The 19443-nt window shown below is 34.3% G+C and overlaps 2 protein-coding genes across 3 annotated transcripts; both read right to left on the reverse strand.

The window, feature by feature from the left end:
* Positions 1–1998: 1998 nt before the first annotated feature.
* Positions 1999–5229, reverse strand: LOC111013338 (subtilisin-like protease SBT5.4). Its single transcript, XM_088119165.1, has 11 exons — positions 5143–5229; positions 4942–5051; positions 4753–4850; positions 4482–4646; positions 4300–4402; positions 3681–4218; positions 3488–3585; positions 3155–3400; positions 2947–3061; positions 2612–2825; positions 1999–2537 (listed from the first exon to the last, which is right to left on the reverse strand). The coding sequence occupies exons 1-11, from the start codon at positions 5227–5229 to the stop codon at positions 1999–2001; spliced, it is 2313 nt and encodes a 770-aa protein (XP_087975291.1).
* A 4751-nt stretch (positions 5230–9980) lies between these two features.
* Positions 9981–19352, reverse strand: LOC111013337 (subtilisin-like protease SBT5.3). Of its 2 annotated transcripts, XM_022287771.2 has the most exons (11): positions 19266–19352; positions 19044–19153; positions 18016–18113; positions 17558–17725; positions 16846–16948; positions 12186–12720; positions 11997–12100; positions 11679–11924; positions 11122–11236; positions 10830–11043; positions 9981–10741 (listed from the first exon to the last, which is right to left on the reverse strand). In XM_022287771.2, exons 1-11 carry the CDS (start codon positions 19350–19352, stop codon positions 10200–10202), a joined length of 2322 nt encoding a protein of 773 aa, XP_022143463.1. In that variant the 3' UTR covers positions 9981–10199. The 2 variants fall into 2 exon arrangements, with proteins under 2 accessions (XP_022143463.1, XP_087974812.1); XM_088118686.1 differs by lacking the exons at positions 19044–19153; positions 19266–19352 and having other exon boundaries at positions 17994–18104.
* Positions 19353–19443: the final 91 nt, after the last annotated feature.

Raw genomic sequence — 19443 nt, forward strand, 5'->3', positions numbered from 1 at the left:
CAAAATATCTTCTCTTTTGAATCTAGAGGGAATTGAGATTTTCTCATCCATAACATATTAGTAATGTTTGTTTTGTAGAAATATTTATAAGAATGTTTGAGAATACTTAAATAGCTAGGTTCATCGTTTAAAAAAAGAATAAAATAAAATAACTGTGTTTATTCTGCACATTTTTACATAGGAATATATTAAAATTACGTATTGTTCTAACAATGCCCTTATCAATCTTGGTATAATTTATAGGTTAACGTAAATATAATTTTAATTCATATAAAAAAAATTATTTTTTTTAATAAAGGATCTTCATTAAAGGCATCTAGCCAGCCACGTGGACAACATTGTGAGATACATCAAGCTCTACCTTCTTAAGAAGCCAGAGGGGGAAATCAAAAACCCAAAGTATGGGAGAAGCCAAGCGAAGAGAGTTTTTTGCGATCAAGTGAGCTAGTATTATATTTTTACATTTTAATATTTATCAAAATTATAAATCTAAATTCTCGGACAAAATTTCCATATTTTCCGGGCGAAAATTCACGGGCGAAACAAGTCGAGATGCTTATTGTATACATCTCGGGCGAGAATACTTCTAATTTCGCCCGAGAATCATAAAAAAATTCTCAAACACACATCCACCCCTACATGTTGTTCTCAAAGGAAAAGACAAAAAAAAAATGATGCACTCTACGTTTCCACACAAAAAAAAAACAAATAAAAAGGTAGAGCTGCAAATGTGCGAGTTTATACAGAAAACATAACATCTTTTCTAAAGGAAATATCACCTACCTCGTTGGTATAGAAATTTTATTCAACCACGAACTAGGTGCAGATGGAATATTGACTTTGAATGTACAATATTCTTTTTGTTGTCTGAGAGCTGAGTACAAAATGCACCCACATGAGTGGATATATAGAATCCAAATGTGCCGTGCGGCCAATTTTTGTTCTCTTCCCTATCTGGGAAGCTGGGTCGGAACTTACCTGACAAGGAATTTCGCTACCTTAGGACCGTTATACTTACAGTCGCCGTTCACCGAGGCTTCGGTCGTAAGAACACTAAAATAAGATAAAGGAAGACACGATTCTCCTCACCTAAATAAGATTGAAGAACTAAGATGTTGAGCTCATGATGTATGTTATCAAAACGCTTTACAATATCTGACTTAATGAGTTTATCAACCAGACCCCGACACCCTTGCTTCTTTGAAAGTGTTTGAGTGAAGGCAGCATAACTGTCGAATGAGCAAGTAGGGAGCGGCAACTAAAGAGGTAGCGAGACTGTCCAGATGAAAAGTAAAAACTTTCCTAGGTATGATTTGCTGAACAATAAATGTATGAGAGAGTTAGGTGTTTGCATTAATTAAAAAAACTTCAATTCTCGGGCGAGACAATTACATTTCACGGCTGTAAATTTAAGGTAAGTCAACTTTATTTCTCGCACAATTCTCGCCCATCAACAACCTTATGTTGTTATTTTTCATAAATTTTGGTCGAGAATATGCCAATCTCGTTTAAGAATTTACGTTGTAACGAAGGGTAATTGGGTACATTTACCTCTATTGACAAGTGAGAAATTTTTTTTTGATCATTTAAAACAAATTTTAAAAGGTAGGTTATTTGAACAAAGTAAAACCTAGGACAATCATTCGAGCCAATTTTGCGGGAGTCTTCAAACTTATTCTTCTGATTCTCATATATTGTTAGCAAACAATATTTCATTTTCTAAAGAAGTGAAAATCAAAACACGATTGATAACCTAATCTACAGTTTAATAGTATTTACGATTTGGGATTTGTAGTTCAACTAGAATTTCTTTACGATGCAACTTGTATGAACAAATTGGTTCACATTTCTTCTTGTTCATTCTGCTGCATACATTTCTCAATTTTTGGTAATTCATGACTGAAAGTAGACGAAAATCCATTATTTTTCAAAAGAAACCGATTACCAACCCACAACATAATTTTCTTTCACTAAATCATCCTCTAGAAGTTCCATTAATCATACCAAATTCACCGCAATCGGACTTCTCACATGGCGCTTCCCATCCGACCATGCCAGCGACCCAAATACATAGCCTCGACGCTTGCCCTTTCCCACTCTCCGCACCACAACTTTGAAAGCCTTCTCTTCATCAATTCGAGTAAACTTCAATTCATTTGGCTCAACAGAAACTGAAACCCCTGGAGGAACCTTGACCCGAGCCACATACGTGCCTGCGCTTCCCACGTTCTTAACCCTTCTTCTGATTGTCACAGGTCCCGATTTCAGATTGGGTATGGAGATTGATGGGTAGTTGAAATCTGTTAATTTGAACGACTGCGAACAAACGAAAGATGTATTGGAGAATTTCCTGATCTGGGTTTGGTTGTAGCCTCGAGCACATAAGAAGTTCAAGTAGTCGTTGGTGGAGAGGTCGTAAACAAGGCCAGGGTTCACTGCTCTGCTTGGACGGACATGTCCTGCACCGTATGCTAATGGGTTTGCCTTGTGCTTGATTGTGTTCATTATAGGATGAAAATTATTGGCTCTGGTTTCAGCTGTGACAGGAAATTGGAAGAGAATCATTATAACAGAAATGTTTCAAATGTTTCACTGTTCTGTTTGAATGTACCTGTGGTCATGATTGCAGATTTGATAGCTGCAGGACTCCATTTTGGATAAAGGGTCTTGAGAAGGCCAACGATTCCAGAAATGTGGGGGCAGGACATGGAAGTGCCAGATACTACATTATATGGGATTCGACGGTTATCGAACGATGAGCCACTTGGTGGTGCATCCTCGGAAAAGGCTGCAATTATATTGACACCTGGTGCTGTTATATCAGGCTGAACACAAAAGTAGAACACAACGTATGCGTTAAGGATCCCACGTCAAAAAGATTAAGAAACTTGCAGGGACTACTTTTAACAGAGTATACGGAGGCGAAAAGGAGATAAGCAAGCGAACCTTGAGTATTGACTCCTCGATTGTATTGGGACCTCTTGATGAGAATGAAGCCATGAGTGGTGCTGGTTTGATTCCGAGCTCAGTCCTTACGTGAGTCATGTAAGCCATTGGATTTCTGAGTAAAGTACAGTATGTGACTTTTGAGTTTTAAAAGAAACAAATATTGCTAAGAACTATATAAATTGATGGGAGTAGATGGAGGAATTACTTGGTAGATTTGATGTATTGGAAGACTAATTCACCATCAGCATAGCTCACATGGGAAGCAGGGAGCAAATGTGCATCAGCCAAAAGTTCATCCCCATTTTCCTGAGCGTTAGCAAGAATCATCCCCACAGCACCTGCTTGAGCAGCCACATGGCCCTTGTCCACTCTCCCATTTTCCCCTCGAAGGCAAACTATAATCTTCCCTTTTACCTTTTTGGGATCAAGAGACCCCTCATCACAGATTTGGCTGCAATCATACATTAAACTTTGAAGTTTGCTCAATATCATGTGACTGGTATCACTGGATAATGGTGAAAAATGAAAGTGTACTCACGCCTCGTAAGCAGAGACATTTTTGGCTTTCGCATCTACAGCACTGATCAACGGATAGAACTTCTGAGCTGGCAATATTTTGTCTGACAGACTTGTACCCTAGTATTGACAATTGAAGTGTTAAAGGATCCCACGTCGAAAAGATCATAGGATTTAACAAGGTTTATATATACATCAGCTACTCCTCTTATTACCTTGATATGTTTCCTGTTTCCAAGAGCCACATAGCTGGTAAAAAGCCGGTTGATTGTGCTAGCTCCCACAGTTACAAGCCAGGGTGCCAAATTTTGTACAGTCCCTGGAGCTGGTCCAGAGTTTCCAGCAGAGCAAACAACAATGACACCATTTTGAACTGCATGGAAGGCACCTATCGCCGTTACATCGTCGGAGAAATCTTTCGAGTCTCCACCGAGTGAAACCGAGAGAACATCAACTCCATCGCTAATAGCAGCCTCAATGGCAGCTAAGATGTCCGCATCAAAACACTCCCCACCAGAGAACACTTGAGGCCAGCAAACCTTATAGGCAACCACACGAGCTCTGGGGGAACCACCTTTTGCAGTTCCGTTACCATTCCCAAAAACGCTCGCTCCAGAAACGAAATTGCCTCCAGCAGTGGATAGAGTGTGTGTTCCATGGCCATCATGGTCCCTTGCCGTTTCATAGCTAGCATTGAGGGGCCCTGCATAGGCTGCATAGCCTTTGTTGAAATACCTCGCCCCAATCAGCTTCCTGCATTTGAAGTTTCTAATTTACAACTTCTGATGTAAAGGAAATAAAGAGAGACAATGAAGCGGGATTGGTGTAGTGCACCTGTTGCAGTGAAATTTGGAGCCACCCTCACAACTTCCTCTCCACCTTGATGGGATAGGTCCATATCCTTTGTCACTGAAGCTCTTTGATTCTGGCCAAACGCCTAATTACAAGAAGGGGATTCATAAATCATTACCCAAATTGCAGAATCTTCAAACACTTAGAAAGGAAACAGGACGAACCTGTGTCAAGATTGCCAATGATTGTGGATTCACCAAAACTTGCAAGATTCCAAATAGAGTTCGAAGGAATTCCACCATCATGCTCTAGTCCAAGAAAGTTCCATGAACTTGTTGTGTGCAGTTTTCTTGCCTTGTTCTCATGGACGGATGCTACAGCGGGATTTTCTGCCATGATATATGTAAGTCATATTTTAAATACCAACAAAAAGGGATTAACTAAACAAATAACTTATCCTTTAGATATTAAAATGAATTGGATGAATTGTTTTACTTGCTAGATCTTCTGCAACTTTCTCCTCAATCATGGCTGCAAAGCCATCGATATGTCTGTTGTAGGAGTAGAAAATTGCTTCCTTGGCTGCCTCATTGCTGTACTTGGAAACAAAACATAGAGTGAGGATTAAACAAATCAATCCAACAGAAACCTGGTTAGTTCCATGATTTGAACTAGAAGCTCAACCTTCCCAACAGAGAGCCAAGTAAATTGTAGTGAGATTCCGTTGCGAGTTCAAGATCGACTGCAGACGGACTCGACCCGTGTGAATGTGATCCCAAATAAACAATGTAAGACTGTAAGAGATGAAAAAGAATGTGAGTGATCATGTGATGCAGAATCATATATAGACATTCAAAATATTGCCATATTTTTTCACTGGCTTGCCTTCTTGGTGGCAATGGTGGATGTTTGCAATGCAGCAAAGAGAAAGAACAGAAGCAATGAAGATAGATTGAAACTGAAAGCCTCCATGGCTTTTACTTGACTCTTATGAATGAAACTCCCTCTATTCTTTTCAGCTTTATACAAGTTTTGGCTCAAAATTGGTTGTTCATTTTATCTATAGAATGTGTTGAATGATTCTTCCATTTCAAAGAGAAGAAAGAAGATCAGGAGGCAAAAATGGTGGGAAATCTTGGTCTGATAGAGAAGTTATGGGCTGATTATGATAATTATGGAAAGGAAATGAAAACCATTTAACAGCATTTAGTGCACCAAATGGGTGGAATCCTTAGCAGTGATATCAGTTCAGATTTGGGAAGGAAAGAAGATGAAATGGTAATTTCTCTCCTCTTTTATCTTTGCCCATTGCACTTTCCAAAAACAGGTATTTTTTCTTGCAATGCTTTTGCCTTTTAAGCTTAGGAATCTCTATTTGCCTTTGAAGTTTGAACTTGCACAAAAACCAACCCATTTTCTTCATTGCAGAAATTAGGGGAAGAAAATAACAATGCAAGTATCTGGATAATGTATTTTTAGAAACTAACCATTTTTTGTCGCCACCGGAGATTAATGACGTGGCTTCGAGTATGTGTATTATCCTGTTAATGTGATCATGTGTTCGAGCACGTAGGTCAATGATTAATATAGTAAAGATCGACTTTTTGAATGTTCAAAAATTAAAATAGACATTAAACTTGAAAGTTCAGAAATCAAAACCGACATTTTGAAGTTGCGGAATTAGAAAGAGGAAGTTGAGGAGTTTAGAGTATAACTTTTTTTTTTTTGGCATAAAGTTTGGAAATACTCTTGATTACTGTTTAAATAAGAAAGTTTCATTATCTTGTATTTGTGAATGAAAATGATTATTGTTCTTAAATGCATTAAATCATTTACAGCTGTATCAGTTTTAAAAGTTTCTTTCTTAATAATTGAGTAATTTATTGATTTAATGAGTGTTATCTTTAAGGTAACTTTCCATGGTTTTATTAGTTTAAATGTATTTTTGGTAAGTATTTTTAAGATTAACTAAAAATAAATTCTAGCTCGAGGACAATAGGGCAAAAAATCTACGTTTCTTTTGCAACTTAAGAAAGAAATGAAAAATTGTACTAAAATTTAAAAGAAAAAAAGGAAAAAAAAATTAAAGATATATGCCACTTCAAGAAAGTTTTTTTGTTTTTTTTTTTTTTAACTTGAGTGACTGAGCCTAGCTCAACTGATTAAAGTATCTTTCTTGGTAAAAAAGTCATGAATTCGAATCTCTACTCTTAGATGTTGTACTCAAAGAAAAAAAAATCCATAGCAATACGACCATAGCTCAACTAAGAGGTATATCTACCCTCATTCGTGGTACTAAGAAAAACCCTTTAAAAGCGAAAATAAAAAAATAGTTCCTCTCTATTCATTTTTAAATTTTAATAATACTAGTAAATAACACGTGCGATGCATATGAAATTGATCATTAGTGAGAAAAAAATTTCTAAAAAAATTCTCCTACAATTCAATTTGATGAAATTGAGAGGGATAAAATTTGAATTTTTTTTCCATAATTTTGTAAATTCAGGGTATTGCACATTCATAATTTAGAAGCATCATATGATCGCTTTCTAAAGATAAATAACTTGATTCCATCTCGTACGGTCTGAACTGAATGTAATTCTCTCCAATTTCTCCCAATAAGAACAATGATAATTTTCAAGAAAACCAGTAGTTGCCATCAACTTCCAATTAAGTCTGAGGTTTTCGTCTACCTTTAAACTCCTCTCTCTTCCATATGAATTGCCCTATTGATCACACATATGCATGTTGTCATTGTTGGTTGTAAAAGCAGGAGAAGAAAATCCCCCTATACCTTCACATCAACTGGTGATTTTTCAGTCCATTCTATTCACCTCTTGATTTTTTTCCTTTGTTGCCAACAGGAAAGAGAGGAGAAATCTTTATATATGGAAGTAGAAGGATGAGGAAGTTTAAGCTTTTCAATCCTTCCATCAATTTTCACACTAAATTAATAGGTTAATGCTTAAATATTTAAAATTAAATCATTCATGCGTAACCTTAATTCTTGTTTATTAAAATGATTCTTTTCAATTAGTAGAGGTAAAAAGAAAAACTATATTCAAAGGACAAAATTGCCGTCAAAAGAAAGAGTTATAATGAAAGGTAAATTTGACCTAAACAATCTATCCTCAGGTACTTTTTATATATACGATGGATTGTATTACATTACAAATTATGAAGAGAGATTCTCAAAAAAAAAATGTCAAACTTGTTTTTTTTCTTTAATATATAACATTATAAATAGAAATGAAGATTTGAATGTTTAATCCACGAGGAAAATTAAAATTAATGTTTAACCACTTGAAATTGGACTCGGCCTTTCCCCTACACTCAGTCATGGATAAGCATTTGGGTTTCTCTTTTCGTAATTTATGACCTGTGTTGTTTATGGTAAATATTAGTGGCTGATTTGATGACTATTTTGGATTTTTTATTTTTTATTTTTGGAGAACGAGGATTATTGGATAATAAATTTAATTTTCTGTTTTGTATTTTTAGATGTTTTTAAAATTTTATGTAAATTAAAAAAAATTAGTAGTATTTCAAAACATCAAATTTTATTCTAATGTTCAACTTTTTCTTTCTTTTTAACATATTTATCTCTAACAAATTTCTTTCTCACTCTAATTTTTTTATCTCTATAATATTTACTTATTATCCCTCCCCAAAATTTTTATCTCTCTACCTATATTTTTTCTTTCTTTTTTTATTCTAACATATCGTTCTCATTTTTTTCTCTAAAAATTTAATATTTTTCTAAACTTTTCTTTCTCTCAAATGTCATATTTTATAATTTCTCTCAAATGTCGTATTTTATAACATTTTTTCCTTTCTAATTTATTTTTTCTCCCCCAAATATATCTCCAATTTTTCTCTATCTTTTTCCTCTCTAAAATTTCTCTTTAAAGAGTCTCATTTTTTATCTCTAAGTTTTTACTTTCATACCTCTACATTATCTCTACATTAAGGATCACAAAAATCTTTACATGGTCGGGTTAGTGCTCCAAAAAATAGGGAATGCATTTTCCTCCCTATCCCGACCTTGACCCTAATTCTATTTTTCAAGTAATTAATATATATTTTATTAACTATTTTACTAAATTATGAATAAAATATTAAGTATTTTTTAAAACTAATTATTTGTACTAGTAAATAGTAATTTTTCAATAAAATGGATATAATTTATATATAGTTAGTCCTCTTTTTTGTAATTCTGAAAATAACTAAAATTAATTAATAAATCAATAATTTTTCTTGCATAAATCATCGTCCCCAATCGAGGATTCCTGGATCTGGATCTTGATTCCCAAAATCAAAAAATGAGGTGAAGATGAGAACTAAGAATTTTTGCGAGGACAAGAATGTGGAGAGCATCCTGACTCCCACCTTACCCCATTGTCATCTCTACTTAACATAATTCTTTTTCTATCTAGTATATCTTTTCAACTCTATGACTTTTTTAAAAATTAAAACCAAAATGGTTACTAAAATTATTTTATTTTCCGTTTTTTAAAACAATTATCAATTTTTATTTTTTAAAAATAGAAAACTATAAATCATAAACAAAGAATAGAAAAACCAAAAATAGAATGGCCCTAAACCTTCTAACACTCTTTGCTAAGTAAGCAACTTGGTGTGTTAGTATCCAACTTAGGTTATGTTTCATTTTCAGTCATTGAATATACTTGGAGTACAGTTGTTTTTTAAAATTGTTTTTGAATTTAAACAGTGAAAATTCTAAAAAAATAACATTTCGTATTTTAAATTTTTAAAATGTAAAATGGTAAAAAAAGACAAAAACTTTGACCAATATTATATTCTAGATTATAAACTCATTTTTAAATTAAAATATTTATGATATAATATAATATATATTTTATATACATTATAAAATAATAATTACAAGAATTGATAACGTAAAATATTTAATAAATTAATTAATAATATTTGAGATTCAACTAAATACTTAGCCAGTGATAATATTACCATTGTTTTCATTGTTTATGAACATATTACTAAACATATTTTTAACCATTTTTTAAATTAAGATTCGAATTTTCAAAATTTGCTATCAAATAGATATATAGAGACGATAACCCTATTGAATTGGCTAATTGCTATTACTCTTTGTTCTTAATTTTTCTGATTCACATGAAGATGCTCGATACTATGAGTGAATATATAGTTTTATGGTTATTACTTTTCTAAATTTTAAAATTTTTCGATTTCGTTGTTTCTAGAAACCGACAAAATTGATGCTGGTTGGTTTTGAAACCTAGAGAGGGAGTGAGAGAGGAGACATTTTTCTATTTTTCAAAAAAAAAAAAATTATAAAAAGCTTATGGGTGGATAATAAGAATTTCGAGAGGAACGAGAGAAAAAAGGAGTAATAAAAAAATATTTGATAAAATACAAATTTGGTGCGTATACTTGTTCGTTTTGTCTCTATATTTGATTCATTTTGTACTTAGAAAAAAGGCTTTTATTCATTTTTTGATCCTATAATTTAAAAAAATCTATTTTGATGTCTTCATTTTATTTTTAATCTCATTTTTCCTAGCTCAATTTTACATAACATTATGATTATAATTTTTATAAAGAGGTAAACCTTACTTTTTACTAAAAAATTTTCGTTATGGGTATAATTTGTATTAAAATTTTTAGAATAATGACTAAAATGATCATTTTTTAAAAGCGCAAGAACTAAACATTTTCAAATATAAAGATTAAAATGGACCAAACTTTTTTTTTCCTCTTTTTGTAGTATAACATGTGAGGATGAGAATTCAAACTCTCAACCTCGTGATTGGATACATAGAAACTAAAATCTAAAGCTGAAAGTACGGGCCCAAAATAGTATTTTTTTTCCCATATTGCATAGTACAAATAAATTTTAATGTCATCCACCATATGGTTTCACAATAGAATTTACATAAAAATCATTCTTCCAAATTCATTACTATGGGACTTCTGACAAAATGCTTCCCATCAGACCATATCAATGTCCCGAACATAGAGCCTTCCCGTTTCCCTTTTCCTTTGTACTGAAATACAACCTTGAAAGCCTTCTCTTCCCCCACACTACTGAACTGCAGCGTACTCGGTTCGACACTAATCGACACTTCTGGGTGCACCTTCACCCGTGCCACATACGTGCCTAGACTTCCCACATTCTTAACTCTTCTATTGACTGTCACCGGACCCATTGTCAGATTCGAAACCGAGATCGATGGGTAGTTGAGATCTGTGAGTTTGAATGATCTGTCACAAACATATGACTTTGCATAGAATCTTCTGATTTGCTTTGCAGTGTAGCCTCGAGCGCACAAGAAGTTCAAGTAGTCTTTGACGGTGGTATCATAAACAAGGCCGGGGTCCATTGCATCGTTAGGGTGTACATGTCCCGCGCCATAAGCAAATGGGGTAGCTTTGACTTTGGTCAAGTCGAGGATCGAACCCAAGTTGTTGTCTCTCGTTTTGGCTACAAGAAGGAGATGCCATTAATCTCTCGTTTTGACATCTCGAATGTGAATAAAAGTTGGGAAAGCACAAGCAACAAGCAACCTTACCAGTAGTCATAATAGCAGATTTGATGGCAGCAGGGCTCCACTGGGGATGAATGCTCTTGAGAAGGGCGGCAATACCGGAGATATGAGGGCAGGACATGGAGGTGCCAGAGATTACACTAAACGGGATGCGCCGTCGGTCGTAGCGGGAAGTGGTCGGGGCATTCCCGGAGGAGTAAGCGGCGAGTATGTTCACACCCGGTGCAGTAATGTCAGGCTGAAAACAGAGAGCAGAAACAGAGTTATATTTGAATGCGCTGAATCAGGGAGTGATCACAAGAACTGGGAAGCAGACCTTGAGGATAGACTTCTCTATTGCGTTGGGGCCTCTGGATGAGAATAAAGCCATGACTGGAGCTGGTTTAATCCCCAGCTCTGTCCTCACCTTCATTAAATGACCCACTGGGTTCCTAGTTTTGGAGGTGGACAAGGAACAACTTTTTCTTAGGAGATAGAAGAAACGAGAAAGCGTTTTTTTTTAGTACAACAAATGCGGGTTACGGGAATTTGAACGAACTGTTCTTTATGAATCTGATAGCTCTATGAAAATCAACTCCACAATTATTCAAAAAGCATCTGATAAATCAATACTCATCAGAACTCAACTACACAGAGCTACAGTCTGCAGAATAGATCTATGACAAAAGCCAAGCCAACATCCAATCCACAAGAAACCTCATATTATATGATATCAAACATCAAACATAAACTAAAGAGGTACTAATCCGTGACCAATTCTTCAAATTCATAGTTCGAATTCAACGAAATTAAAGCTTACAGAATTCTAATGAAAACATGTATGCTTTGAACGAATTGTTTTGGGAGAGTGAATAGAAGCAGACGGATAATTACCTGGTGGAATCCATGTATTGGGTGAGCACTTGGCGATCGCTGTATTTTACATCCGAAGCTGGAAGGAAGTGCAACTCAGGAAAAATGTCGTCCCCAGAATCCTTATCGTTAACCACAATCAGCCCCGCCGCACCTACTCGCATTGCCTCAATACCCTTTTCGAACCCTACAATCTCCCCTTCAAGGCAAACCAAGATCTTCCCCTTCACCTTGGCCGGATCTTGCGTTCCCTCGCCGCAGAATTGACTGCGATAAACGAATTACAGACTCATGATTATTGGAAAAAGTGTTGGAAACTATGAAGATTTCGATACTCACGCACGGTAATCGGTGACATTCCTGGAAATTATTCTTCCGGCCACGGAATCGATCAATGGATAGAACTTTTTAGGTAATGGAGCAACCGAAGCAAGGCTGGCGCCCTGGAATTGGTCGATTGAGGAATATAGGGTGCGTTAGGGCAGAAATTTGTAAATATAAAAAATTTGTCTGAATTTGAAACCCTACCTTGATGCGTTTCTTGTTTCCAAGGGCAATGTAACTGGCGAAATCTCTGTCGATGGTGCTGGCTGCGACGGTGAACTTCCAGGGCGCGACGTTGGAGACGCTCCCCGGATTAGGGCCGTCGTTGCCCGCGGAGAAGACGGTGACGATGCCTTGTTGCATGGCGTGGAAGGCGGCGATGGCGAGGGGATCGTCGGCGAAGTCTCGGACGCTTCCACCGAGGGAAGTTGAGATGACGTCAACTCCGTCAGCGATGGCGGCTTCGAAACCGGCGAGGGTGTCGGCATCGAAGCACTCTCCTTCGGGTAATGGAGGCCAGCAGACCTTGTAGGCGGCAACGCGGGCTCTGGGGGCGCCCCCTTTTGCCGTGCCGTTGCCTTGGCCAAAAACGTTGGCTCCGGGGACGAAGTTGCCGGCGGCGGTGGCGAGCGTGTGGGTTCCATGGCCGTCGTGGTCACGTACGGTGAGTGAACTCGGACTCAGTTTAGCTCCAGCGGCTTCGTATCCTTTGTAGAAATACCTTCCTCCAATAAGCTTCCTGAATTCCAAAAACTAAATTTAATTAAATCCCCAATTTAGACCAAATATTTCAATGGTTAATACTTGGTAAATTGCATCAACCTCACCTGCAATTATACCCCTAAACTTTCAATTATAAAAATTAGACCCTCAAATCTTCGTAAAAAGAAAAAAATAAAAAGAAAAAATTAAACCCTAAACTTTGGAAAAACTCTTAATCTTTCCATAAAATTGCACAAAACAATAAAAATTAAATACTAATTTTTTTTAAACGGTCCACCATTGCAGTCAGATTTGGAAGCTCTCAAGTATTTAAATTAATTTGTTGAAAACTTCGTTTGTGTGGGGATGCTAGAGCTTCTATTCATCAGGAGACAGAGTCTCAAATATTTCATCTGACACAATGTATTTGACGCTTGATTGAAAAATGTCAGAGAGAAAATCAAATTTTTGCGTGAAATTTGGGTTTCGAAAAATATTTTTAGAAGGCCAAAGATTTTGGCTGGAGTAGGCGGGAGCGTGCATCGGTTAGAGTTGTCGAGCTGTTGATCGAAGATAGATGATTGACAGATCAAACGACGTCGTCAATTGAGATGTTGAGGAACCAAACGGAGAACCAGTCGCTATGGGATTGGAACTTGGAAGCTGGAGAAGGCGGAGAAGTTTCTAGGCTTGGACGACGACCAAAGATGTGGGGAAGAAGAGAAGGAAGAAACATGATTAGGAATTTAAGCTGTTGGAAAAGAATGGTGATGTTAAAAGGGAGTTTATAGAATGGAGGAAGAAATTTGTTTAGTCATTCTCCATTGGATTGTCAAATTCAACAATTGTGATTAAAGGAGGAATCGACTTTTAGTGAAATTAAAATTCAATGAACATGAAGAAAATTTTCGCTCTGAAAATTTTTACTATTGAAAATTTAGGGGTTTAATTTTTTCTTTCATAAAAATTCGAGGGTTTAATTTTTACCATTGAAACTTTAAGGGTGTAATTGTAACACTTACTATAGTTCGAGGGTGGTTTATGCAATTTATCCTACTTTAAACTGATCTTAAGAAAAAGTTGAGGTTAAATTTTAAGAATTTATTTTTGTTTGTTGTCTTTCTTCTAAAAATTCGTAAAATATATTCACACCGTGTCCATTTTTAAACGAGGGGACGAGGGGTATTGTTATTTTTTAGCTTGAAAATTAACCTTAGCTTTTTTGAGAGAAATAACTTTTAGTCTGAGGTTTTAGATTGGTATCTGGTCCCTTAAATTTCAAAAATATTTTTAGTTTTTGAAATTTGGAATATGTGTTTATTTGATCTAAATAGACACTTTTAGTTTTTGAAATTTGAGTAAGGGGCTCTAAGCTTCTCATCTACAGCAACACTGTCGTCGACACTGCCAACTATATCTACCTTTGCCATTGCCTGCCTTTGTCGTGCTATCTCCGTCATCGTCGTCCCATTGTCCTGTCGATCTGTTGTCTCCATCGCCACACTACCATCATCATCGCGCCATCACCATGGCCACTAGAGGAGAGAAAGAGATCCCTCCGTCCCTCTTCTAGATCTAGAACAAGGGAGAGAGGGAGAGAGATCCCTTGTTGCAAATCTAGAACAACAGAGGGAGGGAGCTCTCTCCTTGGTTTTAAAAGCTCCCTCTCTCCTTTGTTCTAGATCTGGAACGACGTGGTACAACAATGGCGATGGGACCGTGCAACAAAGGTAGGTCGTAGTGAGGATAGATATGGTCGATAGTGCTGACGGCAATGTTGGTTTGAGATGGGAGAGAAATAAGATGAGAGAAGAAGGAAAGAGAGAGAACCTACTAATGGTAAGAGAAGCTTAGGAGTCATTTATAACCATTTCTTAAATTTGAAGGACTAATAGTATCTATTTTGAAACTTCAGTCACCAAATATGCATTTATTGCAAAAAAGATTTTATTTTGAAACTTTAGGAACCAAATAGACATCTACCTCAAAACTTAGGGACCAAAAATATATTATTCCCTCCTTTTTATCACAATTAGTTAAAATATATATAGAGGTTGGAATCTTTTCCTCAATTTCTATATATATATATTGTTGAATTTAAAAAAAAATGGTGAAATAGATTTTTGTTTATCCCATTATGTGAGGAAGAGGACAAATGTATATTGAACATAAGTATTTGGTTTTTGTGCCTCCTATTTATATATCAAATTAGTACCTCAAACTTCGGCCCACTATTTCATTGGGACACAAATAAAAGCTTGACTAGAATAATTTTCTAAAAGTGGAAGATTAAAGGTTTGTTTTTTTTTATTTTTAATTTTTAATTTTTTAAAACCAGATTATTTGGTAGCCAATTAAATTTTTTCTTTCTGATTTTTCAAAAACGATTTTAAAATTCTAGGTAGATTTCAAAAATTAAATAGAGTAGTTTTAAAAAACTGATTTATGGTTTTCAAAATCTACTTTTTTTCCTCTCATATTCAACTTTTTTTTATCGTATTTATCTCTAATAAATTTCTTTTTCAGTATAATAATTTTTTCTTCTTAAATTTCTCTCTATAAAATTTATTTTTCTCTCTAAAATTTTCATAGTTTAAATATTTATTATTATTTCTCTTTCTCCAAGATTTTTAATTTTATGTATTTTTTTATTTTTGTTATAACGTATCACTCTGATTTTTCTCTCTAAAAATTCAATATTTTCTCGAACTTTTCTCTTGACAATTTCGTTTTTTTAAATCTTTTCTTTTCCTTCTTATTTTATTTTTCCTCTGAAAATTATATTTTATTTTCTCGTTCAATTATCTTTCACAATAACTTTTATCTATTTTTTTATTTATTTATTTTTACTAAAAAGTATATTTCGAATCTTGTTTTTATTTTTAAATTTTTTTCTCACTATAATTTTTCTTCTTTCTAATTTCTTTTTTTTTCCTTTAACATATCTCTTCCTCACCACTTTATTAATTTTTTTTAAATATGTCTCTTTTTGTCTTTAAATTTTCTTTCACTAATTTTTTTTTTAAATCTCTTTCTTTATTTCTAGGTAGGGATGGCAAAAAAATCTGCAGGACCCGATCCTCGTGGGTACCCGACCCGATCAGGTCGGGAATCTCCGGTTTGACAGAGGATGGGGTCAAACCGTGGCGGGAACGAGAAGTATTCTCCACCCCGTTTAATATTTTATTACTTTTTCTATTTTTTATATAATAATATTAATATATATTAATTTTATAAATACTTTTTAATTTAAAAAAATCAAGCTAATATCTTATTTAGCCACTTTATGTTCATTTTTTATACTAGTAATAACAAAAGGTAATTTAAAAATTTTAAAATTAAAAAAAATATATATTTATAATAGGATGGGTTCCCCTGTCCCGAGTCGGGGAATCCCTACCCCCAAATTTGGTGGATGAGGGCAGGGATGAGGGAAAAAATCCCCAATGGGGTGGGGATGGGGATGGCCCCTGGCACTACTCTGTTGCCATCTCGACTCTCAAAATTTCCATAGGGTCAAGTCCTGCTCCAAGAATAGGAAATTCATGCCCAAACTTGTCCCCGATTCCATTTTTTTTATAATTAATATATATTTTATTAACATATTTACTAAATTGTAAATAAAATATGAAATATTTTAAAAACTAATTATTTATAATAGTTAATAATAATTCTAAAAATAATTAATATATATTTATTACACTTTTAAATTCTAAAAATAATTAAAATTAATTAGAAAACCAGTAATTTTTAACCAAATAAAGATTTTTTAACTTGGTTCTCGATTTTCGAACGGAATAAGAAGGTGGAGATGATAGACTAAAAATTTTCAACAAGAACGAAAGAGTGCAGCACTCTTCCCCCACGCTATTATCATCTCTACCTTAAATAGAATTCTTCTCTAATATATATTTTTTAATTTTCTAATGTTTTAAAAACATAAAACTAAAACTGGTTACCTGTTTTGTTTTCTGTATTTTAGAAAAAAAAAACAAAAAATAGCTATCAAAAACTATATGTCTTTTATTTTTTAAGAAAAAAAAACCAAAAACAAAAATCAAAAACCAAAAATAAAAACTAAAAATAGTTATCAAAACGGACCGGGCCTTAAACTATCATTACTTAGAAATTTAGGAGAGCAGAAGTTGGGGAAAAAACGTACCTATTGCAATGGAAGTTGAGGTAGGTTTGACACGTGCCCTTCCACCTTGATGGGATAGGTCCAAACCCTTCGTCACTAAAACTCTTTGATTCCGGCCAAACACCTTCACATTCCCAAATTACCAATTAATATGATCAACATAAAAAAAGAGGTGATATGAAAAATCTTCAACCAATTCTAAGAATATTGGTAATGTAAACAATATGGTTCAAACTAAATAATAGTTCATTTCAAAATAAAAAATGGATCGACCTGTTCTTTGAACATCTACGGTGACTGTTGAAAGTTTTTTGGCAAAAACTCTATTAAAAAATTAGTAGTATATATACTCGTATTAATAGTATATCAAATAAATATCACATACAGATTGCAGAGACACTCATACATACGTATATCAATAGTCAGATATATTACATGTGTATATCATTTGGGTAAAGTCGTCATTTTAAAACTGGACCCCATTTTTTTTTTTAAAAAATGCTATATTTGAAAAAAACTAAACGTGATTGCTATTTTGCTAAATATTTTTGGCATATTTGCAACTACCCATTTTAATTATGATTTAGAGAGGAATTTATGATGAAGTTAGAAGTTTTACGTGGATGATATGTATACTCTAAGGACCCGTTTAGTAATGTTTCTTTTTAGAATTGTGTGACCGATTGAGTAACGTGTAATATAGACTTTAAGAAAGGGATAACGTAAATAAAACCTGTGTCGATGTTGGCTACAATTATATCTTGACCAAACTTTGCAGCGTTCCAAATAGAGTTTGGAGGAGGAACTCCTTGTGCATTCTCCATCCCAAGAAAGTTCCATGAGTGTGTCGTGTGCAATTTTCTTGCCCGGTTTTCGAACACCGATATCACCTGTGGGTTTTCTGCAACGTTTTAAACAACATTGCTTTGAAAACGTAATCAACAAGCGTTTCATAAAACGGTTTAATTATGTGCTTGATGAGAGTCGTTAGTGAACTTGTAGCTAAAGACTTTATTAACTCTCACGTTTCTATTAGATCAAGAGACTTAACAAGATTTATAAGCTACTATTCTTATTCTTATTGGGAGAGTACAAACTCAAACAAGCATTCAGTTAAAAAAACCGCCTGTTATAAGATTTAAAAATTAAAATGGTTATGAGAAACAAACATGATGACTGAGATATTTTTACTCGCAAGACGTGCTGCTACATTTTCATCGAGTGTTGCTGCAAAACCATTGAAACTTCTAGTATAGGAGTAGAAAATTGATTCCTCGGCTATCTTTTTACTGTGACATGTGGAAACAATTGAAGAAATTAGTTAATTAGAAGAGAGCAGGATCTAAATATACACACTCAAGAAAAGAAGTTGCATAAATTATCATGCAGTAGAAAAAGTAAATGGGTAGAAATATACTTTGACCTCTGAGTTTGAGGATAAATTCTATTGGATCCTTGAAGACTCGTTTGGTAACGTTCCCATTTCTTGTTTCTGTTTCTTTATTTTTAATAAAGAAAAATGAATTGTATGGTCCCAATATCCATGAATTCTAGTATGATAAAATAATATTTTTTATTTATGTTTTGGAACAAATGAGAAATGACAACAAGAAATAAGAAACTTGTTTTGGTTGTTTCCAAAATTTCTATACAATTTTGAGAATGTTCCCAAAAAAAAAATGACAAACAAGAAACATAGGGCCCGTTTGTTAATTTTCTTGTTTCTCGTTTCCAATTTTCTTAAGAAATCTAAGTATTTTACAACAAACTTTGTTTCTTGTTTTTCTCCTTTTTTTTGGGATTATTCTCACAATTGTATAGAAATTTTGGGAACAACCAAATTTCTCTTTTCTTGTTCTTATTTCTAATTTGTTCCAAAACATAAATAAAAACATTTTTTTATCATACTTGAATTCTTGGAGGTTGAAACCATGCAATACATCTTTCTTCATTAAAAATAAAGAATCAGAAACATTAAAGAGGAACGTTACCAAAGAGCCCTAAGTTTTAGGGTTTGGTTTCCAACTTTTAGAAAATGATTCTAAAAGGTCCACAAAATCAAAATGTCATTAACCGAATGGTGACGTGGAAGTTTATGCATTTAGTTTAAACCAGGGTAGCATTTGACCCTTAAAGCGGAATCCATAAATCAAATGTTTGCTTTTATTTGTTTAGGTCCTATGAGTATCATTATTCAAAAATCATACAAGAATGGTTACCTTCCCAACAGAGATCCCAACAAATTATAATGAGATGCTGTTAGCTGTCGTGAATCCAATAAACTTGTTGAAGCAAGGGAGGATTGTGACCCCAAATAAACAATGTAAGACTGCACCCACCATGAAAAAAGAAACAAATAATCAAAAAAAATAAAAATAAACATAAAAATTTGAGAAGAAAAAAAAATTATAATAAAGCACAAAAAATTTCCAAAAGTAAACCTTTTTGTCAATGGCAATGGTGGAAGTTTGCAATAGGGAGAGGAGAAAGAAGGCTAAAAGCAATGGAGAAATATTAGAAGCCTCCATTGCTTTGCCTTGAAATGCTCTTTCGGTTTCAAAGGGTTTTTGTAATATGGAAAACCCTAATTTTAGTCATAAATTTTACCTTTTTTCTTAC

Source organism: Momordica charantia (assembly GCF_013281855.1).
Source record: "Momordica charantia cultivar OHB3-1 chromosome 10 unlocalized genomic scaffold, Mcharantia_2.0 BLBB01000010.1, whole genome shotgun sequence".
NCBI classification, from domain to species: Eukaryota; Viridiplantae; Streptophyta; class Magnoliopsida; order Cucurbitales; family Cucurbitaceae; genus Momordica; species Momordica charantia.